The sequence below is a fragment of the Gavia stellata genome, chromosome 9 (assembly GCF_030936135.1).
Source record: "Gavia stellata isolate bGavSte3 chromosome 9, bGavSte3.hap2, whole genome shotgun sequence".
Lineage (NCBI taxonomy): Eukaryota > Metazoa > Chordata > Aves > Gaviiformes > Gaviidae > Gavia > Gavia stellata.
In genome coordinates, this window is record NC_082602.1 from 38,170,069 (window position 1) to 38,185,352 (window position 15,284).

At 43.6% G+C, this 15,284-nt stretch overlaps 1 protein-coding gene across 1 annotated transcript in view; it reads right to left on the reverse strand.

The window, feature by feature from the left end:
• The window catches only part of C9H10orf90 (chromosome 9 C10orf90 homolog), a 67,916-nt gene extending 53,023 nt beyond the window's left edge, over positions 1–14,893 (reverse strand). The window contains exon 1 of the mRNA XM_009813245.2: positions 14,728–14,893. Coding sequence (XP_009811547.2) covers positions 14,728–14,893 — 166 coding nt within the window. The remainder of the gene's footprint in view (positions 1–14,727) is intronic.
• Between the last annotated feature and the right edge of the window lie 391 nt (positions 14,894–15,284).

The following is a 15,284-nucleotide window of genomic DNA, read 5'->3' on the forward strand; positions in this document are numbered from 1 at the left end:
TCCTTGATTTTTAGCTGAGTCCACTACGTTGGAAAGAGTGAATGAGGGACACATCGTATTTTTGTTACTTACACGGCTGTAATGGAATTAGAGCCACAACATCCATTGCAGTAAAGCTGACTTTTAAAGATTTTTGCTGTTTATCTCTGTTATCTTACTACTTAAAGCTATGAGGAGGAACTGCCTATGACAAAGTGTTTCTGTATAAAATTTGAGATTATTACATTATACTATAATGATTATACTTTCCTACCTGGTGTCACACCATGCCAGAATGAGGCACAACTGAGGATCATTTTCCCACAAAGCTTTACGGGTGGCAAATGATCCCAAAGTAAAAAATTAACTCCACTGCAAATCACGTAACATGTTTTGTTCAACGTAAAATTATTATTCACCATTTAAATTAAGGATTGCAGGGGAAATTCATTCTGAGCTTTTTCCATTTCCCTCATACACACGATTTGGCTAATGAACCAAGAAACCAATTAGTGAAACATCTCAATTTATAGGAGGTTGAGGTAATCTTTAGCCAGGGCACAGTTAAAACTCCTGCACTGTGAAAAGAAGACTTTTCATCTTCAGAAACTGCACTGTGGAGTTAATGAGCCCTCCTAACACAAAGCATCAGTGATGGCACTATTTGCCCAAAGACAGAGACTTCACCTCTCCCCAGCAGCACCTACCAGGAAGCGGCAGAATCCGGGTGAAATCTCTACGCAGATACAGCATTTCCTTTCTGTTGACATTTTGTGGCTCTTGGTGTACTTTGGCACACGGATGTGCAGTCCGCGGTGGTGCACGGCAGAGGCTGGATGTCTATGCGGAGATACGGTTTTTGGAGAAGCTTCATTTTCATGTAGCAGTTGTCCTCTTGCCCGTACATCCTCTTACCACCATCTCTTAGTTTTCCATCCAAGGTGTGGCGCTGAAGACTTTGTCCTGATTTGCAGCCCTGCTCCCTGGGTACAGCTGCTCTGGCTGATCTGAGCCTGTGCTTTGTGCATGGCTGAGGACAGGGGCTTTCAAAGAGGCCACTTTCCAGCTTCAGCACTGAGCCAGGGGTGTCCTCTGAGGTGCCCCGGTCCCATGAACCAATGGAAAGTCTCACACTTTAGAGACAAGAGAATCAAGAGATCTGAGGACTCAAAGAGGGGAGGTGGAGGGGACAGTGCTCAAATCAGCTGATGGGCTAATGGGGAGGGCATATTTCAACTCCCACCTTCTTCCCAAATGCTGGGATCTGCAGCCCAAACCCACTCCTTCACGTCAGGCGTCTCAGCCAGTTTCTCTAGCTGTAAGTAAATGGCTCATTAAAGGGCTAAAGAAACAGGAGGTGGGCTCTAGACCTGAGATTCAGAAGTGTATTTTCCCAGTTCCCAGCACAAACCCATAGCCAGGCTGGAGGGTTGGCCAGGTAACACAAGAGAGGTTCATGGGGTAAAAGGAAGCACGTAAAGGAATAGGGGAGGCAATCCACTGCTAAAAGGAATTCTTTGCTTCAGGGACTGCTCATGCATTTTGCACTACAAAAAGTACTTTAATAAAGTACATTAAAAAATAAGAACCAAGAACTGCAGCCCAGACATTCCCTTCTGCTGCTGTAAAACCAAGATAGGTGGCACTAAGCTCTGTAACACAGCATATACCCTTGTTTGCTAAACCACATTTCTTCCATGGGGTTTCCATCCTACTACCACCTTAGCATTGTGTTATCACCCTTGGTTAAACTGATTAAAGATATACGTTCTGTACCAAAGAGCCATGTGTGCACAAGTGCAACACACGATTCAATTGGTTCTTCCTCTGTTAAACCATATCAGATCCTTACACACCTACCTAGGACCCCAAAATATTTCCCATCTCCCAATGTTCCGACCACTTCTCACGTACCTCAATCCTTGATACAACCCTTGACATCCAGAAGTCAAACCTGATCCCACCTCTTCACACATCAGCCCAAATGCCTTGCAGCTGATTGGGGTAAGTGTCTCAGAGGGGGAACTCACCTGAGCTGGAAGAGGGGTAGAGTCATAGGGGTATGGCAAGGACCTCTACAAGATATGGGTATTTTTTTTGAGGTGCTGCTTGTATGGAGGCATTTATGTCATGCAGCTCAGTTAGGTTCTTCTATGAAGGCATTTGGGAGTAACCCATCCAATATTCCAGTAGCACTATGGCGTGCACTTCACAGTTTGGGGATCCCAGGTTATAGAGGAATTTCCCTTCAACAGGAGAGCACTTCCAGGGATGATCCTCTGCTGATACCCTTTCTTGCAATCAGCCTGTGCAAACCCAGTTGGAAAAGGAGAGAAGCAAGAGAAGGAAAGCACTTATACTGGAAGTGGAGCCTGCCTGACACAGGCACATTTAATGAGTCCCAGAATTGGACACACTTCAGAAGTTGTCTATAGACAGACTCAGATTGCTACAAACATGGAGTGCAAGAAGTAATTTGAACTACTCAAACATTATTGAGCGGCAATCAACTAACCACTTAGGAAAAAGACTAAGAGTCACGAACAGCTTAATGTAAACATCTTTTCAGCATGCAAGAACAGGCAAAAAGGAAAACAAGTATTAGGTTGCATAAGGAACAGAATGCGTTACGGAAAATACAGTAGCACTAGACATAATCTAGTGGTAAGCTAAAGTACTGTGTCTACTACTGATTCTCGTCTGCAAAATTTTAAGGGGACCTAAGTTGTTTAGGTGTATCTGTTATTTTCAGCCTTTATATACCAGGTGCTCTTACAGCGAGAATTTGGGAATGGGCAATAAATACGGGAGGCTTTGTTTGTTAAATGCAGTGCATCGATAACCACAACTTTGCTGAAAAAATATTTAACTCAAAGTCAACCAAGAGTTCCTCTGAGGCTTGGGCTCAGTTTGGTGCTAGGTGCTAGAAGTCAGCCACTTTCTTTTTCCTTACACTAGTAAAGGAAAAGGAGAATGAACTTGACTTTATTTACAGAAATGGTAATACCACGAGAAGCATGAGACTTGGTAATTGAGTCAGGAGTAGAAGTGGAAGTCTCATGTGACAGCCTGTAATTGTCAGAGCTCCAGTTAAATTCAGCAGACACGGCTTCAAGTAATATTCTGAATGCCTGGATAGTACCTGTATCAAACCTGGCCTCCGGACCACTAGAGATTTGCTTCTCACTGCATTTCGGTCCTTCCATTTTAATACAGCAAATATTAGCCAGAGAACTGTATGGGTAATTCTCCACTTCATGCTAAAAATATTTCATACATAAGTGCATAAAAAATTCCATTCCCTAGCAACTGCGAGATTCCTGCTTGAAACGGTGATGGGAATGATGGGGCTCCAGGAATGTTAGAGTCAAGCAAGGATTTTGAGGGTGTGAAATCGTTGGCAATTATGTCTGATCACTGGCTGCACATGTTTTTGCTGAACGTGTTCAGATTTACTGTAGAAATTGCCCTGAAGTATTACCGAAATCTGGGAGCCCTGATTAAAAAAAAAACTGCGTTCAAGATACATGTACTGCAGAGAGACTCGCGAGTCCAGGGAGAGCTCTGCATGAGCGGCAAGTGTCAGACACCAGAACAACAACAAATTAAAGAATTGAATCGTCTCAGGAAATATTATTGCTGGCTTCTGAAAACAAGCTAAAATGCAGTTGCTACCTGAGGAGCACAAAGGGGAAGAGAAATGACATTAAAAGTAATAAAGCAGAATTCGGATATGAGTAAGAGGCAGAGCAGCTCACTGAAGATCCAGACAGTAAATGAGCATAGATTATTCAGACTAAGTCATTACACAGTAACCTGCCGTGATCATCCATCGGCTGGAAGGGTTGGAAAGGCAGTCCTGGCACATGAGAAAACGCCCCTTGCTCACTCTTTCCTTAGCTGCTTCTTACAGATCCAGAACAGGACCTCATTTACCAGCCTGTGAAATGCAGACAGTAGCACAAGTTTCCTTGCAGCTCGCTGAGCTATTCCTCAGGTTTCTCCACCCAGTCTCTCTCTGAGATTTTTGCTCCCCGAGCGGGACGAGCTCCTGGAAGGACCCCCCAAAACAGGTCTTTACCTCTGCACAAGCCTATCAGCCCCACATTCAGCCCTCTTCCCTTGGACACTTCTCTCAAGCATTCCCTGTGCAGTCCCATTTGTTCAGGGAGAGGTTTGCAGGTAACCAGACAATTTCAGAGTCACAGGCTTGCCCCAAGCAGGCGCTGCAGGAGCTCTGGTCCTGCCCCGCTGCAGCCCTTGCACCCTATGCCAGCCTCGCGGGGTGAAAGCAGCAGAGGCTATGCAACAGAGGGCCCTTCTCACAGGCCCCTGATGAGCTCCAAGCAAGAAAAGACCCCCTGGTTTTATGGAAGAGGGCTCAGAGACCCATTTACAAGCCCTTTTATCTTTCCACCTGCAAGAGAAAAGGGACCTGCAGTGGTGTTTGCCTTGCACTCTCACATCCTCCTCCCACGTACAATAACCAAGTCAGCCCACATCTCCCACAGGAGAGAAGCACATGAAAGCAATTACTAATAGCTCAGCTGCTGGTGGAAGGCTCTGTACGCTGCCGAGGGAGGTTTTGGCTTTGGGCAGCGTGGCGGCATAGAAATTGCCATCGACCACACGAAGATGAGTCACAGAATCACTATGGTTGGAAAAGACCTGTAAGACCACCAAGTCCAACCATCAACCCAACCCCACCATGCCCACTAAACCGTGTCCCACAGTGCCACGTCCACACGTTCCTTGAACACCTCCAGTGATGGTGACTCCACCACCTCCCTGGGCAGCCTGTTCCAGTGCTTCACCACTCTCTCAGGAAAGAAATTTTTCCTAATATTCAGCCTGAACGTCCCCTGAGACCAATGCAGGTTGCTGGCCAACAAACTTGGGCTCCTGCCTCCACGGAGGATGCAAAGAGAAGATCAAACCTTATTTAATGACCTCATGTTGCCACTGTGAAGGTTGGTATCAAGGAGACAATATAAGCATGATTGTATTAGGGATGACTCCCTGGGCCACGGCTGAATTTTGCCCTTAAGGCAAGGCTTCAACCTTGAAGGTCTTCTTCCCAAACATAAAAGTACTTATGCTTTGAGCACAGAAGCGTCTTTCTGCTATCTTACTCGTAACCTTTACATTAATTTGCTGTTCCAAAATGTTTGTAGGTGATATCATGACAGTTTCCTTTTAAAGAGATTTATTTTACAGCTAAATTACTGGTTTGTGTTCTGAAATCTCAACTACAAGGTTCCATAGCTTTTGGGGGGTCTTTGGGATTAATGTACTAAATTTCTGTTTCTCAGACTGTGCTATCTGCTTTTCTTAGTCATCCTGCTATGAGGCATTTCTCCAAGAAGGTGATCTTTCCTCCTGCTCACCATATCTTTGGCAGAAAATGCATTTTGGTTAGCTAAGTAAATATAGTTGTATTGTACATCAAATTTCAGTAATAATATAAGGCAGTAACGTTATGTCTACTGTGAGAACAAGCTGCAATAGTCATCGTATCTGTAATATATCACTGTGATAACAATTTGATGCAGCTGGGCTTTTAAATCTTTGCTTGGCAGAGTGACTAGCAAGCACCAAGGTCTGGCAAGTAGTCTTCAGGAGAGAGGATACTGTGATGATTAAGACAAGGATCCTCCTCCATGCACCTTCCCAAAGATGATGCAAAGCCTTGACTGCCTATGGAGGAGTCCGTGGGGCCACAGCCCAGGCAGCTGCTCTGCTCCTAGGTCCAGCTTTTACCAGCTTTTTTAGCAGCACTCAACCCAAACGTGCCCATGTGCTGTCCTTCCCTGGGTTTCTCCTCCCAGCCACATTTCCAGTGCTTGTGCGAGGCCGTGGTCTCAGCTTTCTGCCCCTCCTCTGGCCCTCCAGAGTATTATCGACTCTCCTTTTCTGCATTCTACATCAACTGATATAATATAAAGAAAAACTCCGCTCACACGTGCCTTGTATGAGTATGTTTTGGGTAGGGCATGCTTATATGTACAACAGAAACTGCTATTTTTTCTCCATTTTGCAGTTTCCTTGATATGAACAATTAAACTTCTATGCTGATTGAATACTAGTGTATCCCAGCATTTCGAGATCTAATCTAACCTAAAACAGCTTATGTTTTTATATATGGGGGGGGGGGTCCCTCCCAAAGGATTCCAGTGTCTTTCACAAGCTGCAATCATAGAATGATTAAAATTAAGCCCTTTCTGGAGCAGTCAGTAGAAGTCGTATTGATAGTGTGCCTTCACTACCCATTTCAGTGGAGCAAAAGAGGGAAATCTTAGCTAAGCAAAACAGCTGAATGTCAACTGATAGAGGAAATCTGCGGGATGCTCAAAATGCAGTAAATGTAGCCAGTGCTGCTTCTAAACTGCAGAGAAGCAAATAAAGATATTTTTTTGTGAACAAAGTTTACGTTGTTCTAAAAAGCGTACTCTTTTGGAGCACGCTAAATCTAACACCTTGTTCACTGAGTTATGATCTCCACCAAATGCATTATATCTACAGTTCTTGATGACCCACTCATCTTCTACCACCAATGTCCATAATTCACCAGCAATGGTCATGAAAAGAAGCAAACCATATTAAGTATCTATAAGCAGAGATGGGCTCCTGGAAATTGTCAGCACGCATGGCCAGGTTCACTTGGGCATTGGAGGATGCAAGCACAAGGCTCACATTCATCTCCATTAATATTTTTAGTTGAAGCTTAAAGAACGGTAAAACAAACTATGCTGTAAGAGAAAATATGTATTAGCATTTAGATTAATAGTTATTATCTCCATTTCCCATCACCAGACAACAGTGAAATACATGATGAAGGTTTAAGAGTTTTTTCAAAAAGGTTAAGGGCTCCCTGAATTCAAAGGGCTGGGAAATGCTGGCCTGTAAGATAAATGGCACTGGCCCTGGCATGAGCTGCATATCCTCAATACATCTGGACTCTAGCTGGAATTAAAATTCATATTGCAGTAGCAATTAAAAGACAGAACTAGGTCATGAGCTGTTGTTCAAGGCACTATGAAAGCAAAAAAAGAACAAAAAAACCGCCCGAAGCAAGCAGCTATTGCCCTAAAAATTTCAGCATTGAGAAATACAGAAATATGAGATAACAAAAAGAGGAGGATACAATAGGACAAAAACAGCATGGGAGATTTAGCTACACGATGCTATGCACTCGCCTTGTCACCAAGCAAAGGCTGTTACCACTAGGCAGTTCTCAGTTTGCCTTACGACAAGTTAATTTCAAAGAGAAGACGGGATGGCTGAACTGGCGATGCGCAGCACCCACCAAGCGCTGAACGCTTGCTGGCGTGCTTGGCCCCGCGCACATGGGCTGGTGCTGCATGTGTGATACGTTTCTTTACACCTACATAGGGCATTGTTTGCAAGAGTCATTTCTGTGGCTGGAAGATTTTTATAAAAGAAACCATAGCAACCCTCCTAAATCTACTGGAGCAGCAGTTAACAATTCGTTATGTCCATTCTGGTACACAGCTTCTTCTTTTTTCCCGTTAAGTTCTGTATCTCCGTCCAACTATTTTATTCTATATGGAACGGATTGTACGAGAGATATATCCACAATGCGCTCTATGGTATATCATACTGAGCGTGACAATGCACATTGTATTATCCACATCCAATTCTAGACGTAGAAAGTGAGAATGAAATCACATTGCTTCAATTCCTTTTTTAAAATTGCTCTGAGAAATTTTGTGCTGTTACCTGCAGGTTAGCACGGAGCTTCACCGCAGACTGCTTTTCTGGTTTTGCAATACTGCACAATATTATTAATGAAGGTGAGCACCCGCCTTCCATTTAACGGGGGTCTCATTTTCATTCACTCAGTCACATGAGCAAAAAGATGGTTGAACAAAATTTTAGCGAAGCGGGAGCCAGCCACATCGTTGTTGATTAAACCTTGCTTTCAGAATAATTTTAAAAGTGATCTGTTAACAAAAACTGGCTACATAGGAAAAAAGTACCCTCCTTCCCTAAGACTTTGTGGGGGTACTTTGCCTGATATTATTGGGGAAAAAAAGCTTTTAAAAAATCATTTTTAAAGGATTTCCAAAATAGCCCTCGCTACGCACAAGAGTTATGGGCAGGATTGAGCTACACGTCCAGTCGTCTGACAGCTGTGAATGTATTTGTTTCATCTACGCGGCCAAAATGCTGAATGTGAGGAGAGCTGTACCAGCACTGCGCTGGCGACACGGCAAGGAGAGCGGGCTCCTTCTCAGCATCCAAAAAGCAGGAGCTGGTGGTTTCAGAAGAGACAGTAAGCAGAAGAGTTGCAGAGACTACCCATCTGCATGCAGCCACGGGCTTTGCCTTGCCCTCGCTTCCCCATGAGGACTTCCGAGCCAAGCCACGTAAGGTATCTCCCCAGATTTGTTGTGTACTCGACCTCCCAGCTTTATTTTACATGTATGCAGCTCTAAGAGACACTAGAAATCCACCTTGATAGAACTACAAAAATAAACGCAATCAATGAAATGCAAACAGGTAGATTTGAAACACAATCCCAGAGGCACTCCGCACAACCCACGAGGGCTGCAGCGAGCCTTAGCTTCCGCTCAGTCTTCTGCTGTTAAAACCACTTCTTTTTCCATACGTTTTCCTGGGCTATACTACAGATACAAGGGAAATAGTATCTATATTCTCTTGACTCAATTCTTCATCGTCCGAAAGACTGCCAAAATAACGGGCAATAGGTAATTTTGTCACTTTGTTATGTGTTTGTTCTGCACCATTACGTCCTCTGTTACAGAATCACAGAATCACTAAGGTTGGAAAAGACCTGTAAGATCATCAAGTCCAACCATCAACCAACAAACACCACCATGCCCATTAAACCATGTCCCACAATGCCTCGCCCACAATGCCTGTTCCTCACAAAGTCTGCGCTGATGGTCTTTAATCATCAGGAAAGGTTTACAGAAAGGCAGCAAAGACCTATTTTTAGTTGTTTGTGATACACCCCTATGCAGGACCCTAATTATTATGGATAACACACCATCAGAAAATCAGGATACAACGCTCCACCAGAGGCTGTGTATACTTTACAAGGAGTTGAGGAAAGATTATGCGTGTTGAAAACAGACAGCGGTCATCGCCTTATGCCCGACAGTAGTTTTCGCTGAATTTTCCCAGTTGCTCCTGGTGGACTGTCAGGTGTCAGACAGTGCCACAGGAGGGGGTCACAACCGTAATTCCACGGCGAGAACAAAGCTCTTTGCAAACGTGTTGCCAGGAAATGTGAAAACAGCAAAAATGACAAAGTGGTTGCTACAGAAAAACACCGCAGTATTATTCAGAGTAATTCACCCAGATCGCTTGATTTCGACAGCAACTGAAAAGGTTTTTTAAGACTCACCCACAACTTAAGTGAATATCTTGCCAGTAATAGATTAACTCTTTTATCATCTCAGGAAACAATTAAAGACTTGGTTGAAAGATAACATATTTCTCCAGGGCCACTGATGCCTCAAACCATGGAAATATCAAACAGTTTCCAACAGTCGTTCATTACCGTAACGGTTAGAGGGAGACTCCAGTGCCTAATAATATTCCTAATGTAGCTTCTCTGAACATAAGCAAATTATACTAAAGAAATCAAATGGTTTAACCTTTGAAGCATACCATCATTTACTGCTCATATTGCTAGAGATCATTTTGAAAGACACCACTGTCACCTAATGAAAGAAAATGAACACACTCTTCCAGCTAATTGCACTCACAGCACAATACAGCAACATGTACTACAGACAAGTCAGTTCTTGAAGGCTGTGAAATAAAAAGTTTTCAATCAGTGGTTTTTGCTCATCTAATATAGCTAATTCAGATCCGGAGGAGATGCTTTGTTTGTCAGCCGTGGCTACATGACAAGGCTGTGCCACGGACCCTGAATACACTTCACAGCTTAGATTTCTTCAAATGCAGGTTATAAAAACAGTTGCTTTCTGCCTGTTAGTAATTACTGTCAAGCATTAGGTGACAGTTCAGTAGTTGTCATTTACATATATTAAGGCTGACATTCAGGTTCAGAACTTCCCTCTCTGTAGCTCTGAATGATTTCACCATCTGCAATTCAACCAGAAAAGAGTCCTCTTGCCCCCTACCCACCCTTCTGCTCAAGAAATCAAATCTTCCTTGGACATCACTAGGCGTCACCACTGGGTGCACACAAAACCAACCCTGCTCAGGAGCTTGGCTAATCCCTGACTTGGTGATCCCACCGGGAGGAAGAAATGCACTTTCCCAAAGAACTATGCAATTCAAAACTTGAGGAGGAATCTTCCATGCATGACTTTTACAAGCCATGGGAGTGTGACTGACGTGTTACACCGTCATACAACCGTGATAAATGCATGTTGCACATCACTGATTGTCATCTGAGACAGGTTTGGGCATGGGACCACACACATAGGTTTGAGTGTGACTGTCTTCTGCTCACCTCTCCCTCTCTGGAGAGATACAGAGACAGAAATGTCACACGAAACAAGAGCAAAGTTGTAAGAAAGAAGAACAGTCTTGAAACACGCCCTGGGGAGACATCAGCTTGGGGTTGGGCTGGACTGCAGAGAGGGTAAGGACTGCTGCTCCTCCGGGCCTGGCTGCTCTCAGGCACAGAATGGGATTTACAGCAAAGGAATAGATGGAGAACAAGCAAAAACCTTCATTTATAAGCAGTCCATATGCATTGCAATTTTACCCGTGCTGTTGTCCTATTTAATACGTATAGTCCTACCAGCTCAGCTTTTCCACTTAGAAGCCACTAGGCAGCTAGTAATAACAACAAATAATTAAGGTAGTTGTGTTGGTTTAGTCTTTTGTTAAGGTTAAAGACCAAACTGAGTCGTCCACACTGTCTTGTGGCTCCCTTCCGCTGGGGATTGGTTCCCGGTCACGCACATGGCACTGCTCTCCCCAAGGTCCTACACACAACAAACATTCCAAGTCCCAGCACGAGGACATGCCGAACCACGGGACACGTCTCCTGCTCCAGGCTCTGCTCCGTAGCCAGTGACCACATCGTGCTACGTTAGCTGGAGTTTGCTACGCAGCTCTGACCTGGGGGACCGGCAAAGGAAGTGGTTGATGTTCAGCCAGCGCTCGGCTTTCCCAGGGCCACGCTCCCAGACCTTGCTCAATCTGCACGCTGTGCGGGCTGCACGCCGGCTTTTCCAGTCTTTCTGCTTTCTCTGCCACAGGCTCCCAGATAGCTGCAAAACAACAGCTAGAAAATTTCCTTTACCTGTATTTAAAACTTGCCTTCGATTTTGTGTACTACTTGGGCTTAGAACTGGAGGTTGGTATTGTTTCAAATATCTTAGCCCAGCATAACTACCATTTATACAAGCTTTGCAATGGAAGCCCTAAATAGGAAACCTCAGCACGCTTCCACGTCGGTGCAGCAAAGTCCGACAACCGTAGCAATGCCCGCAGGCAGGCAGAACAGCTGCAATGCACTGCCTTTGTGTCACCAACCCCAAAGAGCAGCAAAATACATCTTAAACAAAGGAGGGAATGCCGCCAAACCATGAAGAACCTGCTCCTACCACGGCTGGCAGCACGCAAACCCGTAGCGTTGCTCTCACGGAGCTTGTAAACTGGGGAAATAGTGGAGACGATGCACCCCCCTGCCCTCTGTCTTGGGTGGGAAGCAAGGGGACACGGGCATCCTCTCATGAAGAGAGACATGAGAATGACATGTCAGTGATTACAGAAAACACCTCGTACTGTACATAGCTTGTACACACAAAGAAAAAAACAGGCCGCTCCAAATCGCCGCACACATGATTTTTGATACAAAATGAGCTGAACCATTCTAGAGCAGTTTTTTGGCCAAATTTTAAAGGTTTTGCAATAAATTCGTATGAACAGCCATCTCTAAAACTCACAAAAGGGAGTAAAAATTAAAACAGGCACCTGACCTCTGCCTATTGCCACAAGGAGATCCTTGAACAAACAGAGTGCATGTGATTTTTTTTTTTTAAATTCAACAAAGGAGAACGGATGTAGAAAAAAGTACCCTCAAAACCGGTTATAAAGTTGAAGTTAATGTGCAACCAATGCTTGTGGCGTTGTCAAAGGATTAGGAATTGTGTTGCTCCTGCCATGAGCAAGGGTCAGGGGACAGAAAGGGACTTACCTGGAGAGACTTAATGCTCCTGCTGGGACCCTGCATGGAGCAAGTGAGAAGAAACGCTGCTGCCAAGGGCCACTCCAGACTCTCCCCTGGCAGCAGCTGCCACTCTGCCCTTCCAGCCTCTCGGCACTGCTCATTTTATTGCCTCCAGCACTCTACTGCCCAGAACAGCCACGTAGCCTCAGCTTTAAACTGTTTCTATATGATATCTCTGTGCAAATAGATAATAATAATATAGCAGACCTCATCTGCAAATACAAAACATCAAAATCTTTGCCATGTATTGAAGCTGATTAAAGAATAATCAGTCCATTCCTGATATCTCAGTGCAACCAACAAAAAGGCAACAGGTACTTAATACCAACTTCACTTAACCGTAAGCTTTGTGTACCATCTGGAACCATCATCCATGGCATTTTTACTTCATTTCTATTTTGGCCTCTTCAGGCTGCACAGAAGAGAATAGTTCCACAGCGGAAGCATCTTAACACAGCAATGACTGCAACGGTTATAGGGTAACGTTCGTATCCACCCTGCCAGTGCTGGCATCCAGCACAAACACAGGCTGATGGCTTGCAGAGCACCAGTTCATGACTATTTATACTTCTCAACCCCACTGTACCACAAACTTTTACGTAATTAGTTTTCCCTCGTTAACAGATGCACTGCCAGGGGAAGGGCACACAGGTGCTCCCAAGCCCCATCCTGGATTACAGGGCAGTGCTATACGGTCTTGGAGGGGAAAGCTCAGAAGTGCCAAGCTGGGCTGACGAGGAGGGCAACACAACCACAACATTCGTACAAGTACATTATTCCTGAGGCAGAACTGCAGGCGTTATTTTGGCAAGATCAGAGACCATAACAGCGATAAAAATATTCACTGGACGTTACCACAAACCCCATGTATTTAAATCAGAAAGACGAACAATGTTTATCAACATCACGTTTATGGAGACCCAACTGTACTTTACAAGACATCAGGTGCCATAGTGATTTTTTGCTAAAGTTGCATCCTATCCTAAAAGAAGCAAAGTTTATATACGTCATGTACGAAAAATAATCTACAAAAAAATACAGTCAACAGAGTGAGTAGTGCTATTCCACTGCAAGCACATCTCTAATAAAACATGTGGGGTTTGTACCTTCTTACTGACACATCTAATACATGATTCCATTTTTCTCTTTTATACTTTTAGAAGCGAAATAGACATTTGGTGAAGTCTAATTTAATATTATCACTAATGCATTCAAACACATCACTAAAAACTCTGTTGCTAAAATGACATTACAGAAAAACCAGGTAGAACAGACACTGTTATCTCCTTGAAAAATATGGGCCTTATGCTACAGCACCTACTGATGTGAGTCTATTGAAGCCAACAGGATTACTTACATGAATAAGGATTACTCCCATGATTAAGGGGTGCAGGATTACACCCATTGTTTGTATCTCCCCTGTGATTTACATATCCCTATCTTCACCTCGTTTCTTTAAAACATAGGGCATTTAATTACTGTTAGCACTAGATATCATTATGCTGCACTTTTATCCCTTCGAAATTTGGCTGTCTTTTGGATGTCAAATAAAATGCTTTTACGATCAAAACAAAGAAAATAAAATAGAAGCAGCAGAATCTGGGCTATGTAACTAAAACCAAACAAACGAAAAGAAGGAGAGCTTGTTATCCACAGTCAAAACTTATTCATGAATCATTTCATATTCATGCTCCTATCCATGGCCTCTGCTCTTGGGAGCTGATTATTTATATCAATTTTTTAACTGTGCCAAGTAGTGAGTTACCTGAGAGTTCTCAGGCAATTCAGATAGCATCACTACTGGAAAATAACAAAAATCAGACAAACAATTGAAGCAAGTATTATAGGTAGGTATACTAATAATGAATAATAAAGCAAAACATTTTGATGCTTTTCACCTTATGAAGAAGTGGGAAGTCTAGCTTTAGTTCATCACTGCCATATGCTTTCCATACAAAATACATCCCCTTCCTATCCTTTGGAAAATTGGGAAAGTTACCAATGCTTTTCAACTATTTTATGATACAACAGAACAGTTAATGCACGGTAAGAATGTTATGCATGTCTCAGTTCCTGTTCCCAACCCAGTCACAAATGTATTTAGCGAAATAAAGAGCAAACAACACAAGTTACGCTTATAACAGGGAACCGACATTTCTTAGGAAAAGTAACACACGGTCTCTCAGATTCTCCAGTTTGACACTGAACTATGTCAGTCTCAGTTTTGGTTGCAAGAAATCAGACTTGGATCATAAAAATATTTTTTTTTAGTAGTGTGCTACAGGGATTTGAAAATTTAAATAATGCAAGTTAATTTAAGAAGGCTTGAGCATAACTTCAGTGTCAGTTCTGTAGATACTGTTTACCTGTTTTCTAGAGTTAAAAACAAAGATATTGCATGCCTTTTTAGGCTTCTCTAAGTCATTTTAAAAGCACAAAGAATGCAGGCTATTTTTAGAAAGACTGGTAAAACACTGCACGTTACAGTTACTGAAAAGAGCTTACAGTGGATTCAGAAAACATCAAAAGTTGCACAAACTTACCGAAGCAACCTGTTTCCTTCCAGGAAGAGTAGTTTATGGTCAAGTACATCTGAGTTACAAAAGACTGTGCTTCCCGGGTCCATTTTGCATAAGGCTTAACCTGAAAATCCACCCGACTGTGTCGGACGCAGCGGAGGCACGGAGGTTTTCCCTCTCCGGAAGGCATTTCGGTGCTCTCCGGGGATGTGCGATGGCCCAAGCGCAGGCGGGCCAGCCGCCACTTGTTGCAATGGTAACAGGAAAAGCCAGGATCTGCCTGCTCAGGCTGCGAGGGCATGAATAATTCATGCCTTCCACCTCCCCGCATTAGCATGCTGCTCAGGCAACTCCAATGAAGCAATTCATTTTGTCCTTTGTCTTCAGGAAAAGCTTGCTGGATTAATGAGGGTTATCTCTGATGATAAAACCTGCTGATTTATTTAGTCTGATTGGTTAGAATTTGTGTCCCTAAATGCAGGTTTTACGGCCAGAATATAAATTCAGTTGTGCATCCCCAACCTTAGGCAGGCAGGCGCGGGTCATTCGGCCACGGCAACAATATCTAGCTACAGCACATG